We start from the raw sequence: 455 nt of genomic DNA, 5'->3' as shown, positions 1-455 counted from the left end.
GAGGAATTAACTACACCTAACTACAGGACTCACCTATCACTTCCAAATATACGTAGCTCTCCATAGGTAGCTGTAGGGTGAGATATGTAAAGGGATCAAAACGTACACTTTCGTTGTTGCACACACGACATGTGACCTTACTTTTTAACTGGCCATGGAAGAGATCCACAATTATAGACTTGTTTCGCAAAATGTGATTCTCCCATGCCTGAAAAGAGAGAGAATATTTTGCAAAATAAAATCATCAAATACTTTTTATCAAACCTTTTACAAGACTGAAAATGTGTTAGTCTAAAATCTCAAAATTCACTGATTCACAAAGTTTAAAACTGGTTATTCATAACAATATATTTATCATGTTATTACTATTATTTTAACTAGCCAATCATTTTACTGAGCAAGCTTTAATGTGAATTGCCAATATTATGACACAAACTTTTGAAAGAAAAGCGAGT

General features: G+C 33.0%; 1 protein-coding gene across 1 annotated transcript in view; it reads right to left on the bottom strand.

Moving 5' to 3' along the window:
• Positions 1–455, bottom strand: part of LOC119591924 (ubiquitin carboxyl-terminal hydrolase 32-like) — a gene marked incomplete in the record, with an annotated part of 40,183 nt that overhangs the window by 12,836 nt on the left and 26,892 nt on the right. The window contains 1 exon segment of the mRNA XM_037940678.1: positions 34–208. Within this exon segment, the coding sequence (XP_037796606.1) occupies positions 34–208 (175 nt within the window).

The sequence above is a fragment of the Penaeus monodon genome, chromosome 29, assembly GCF_015228065.2.
Source record: "Penaeus monodon isolate SGIC_2016 chromosome 29, NSTDA_Pmon_1, whole genome shotgun sequence".
Lineage (NCBI taxonomy): Eukaryota > Metazoa > Arthropoda > Malacostraca > Decapoda > Penaeidae > Penaeus > Penaeus monodon.
Note: the sequence above shows the minus strand (reverse complement) of the source record. Positions and strands in the feature narration are given on the sequence as shown.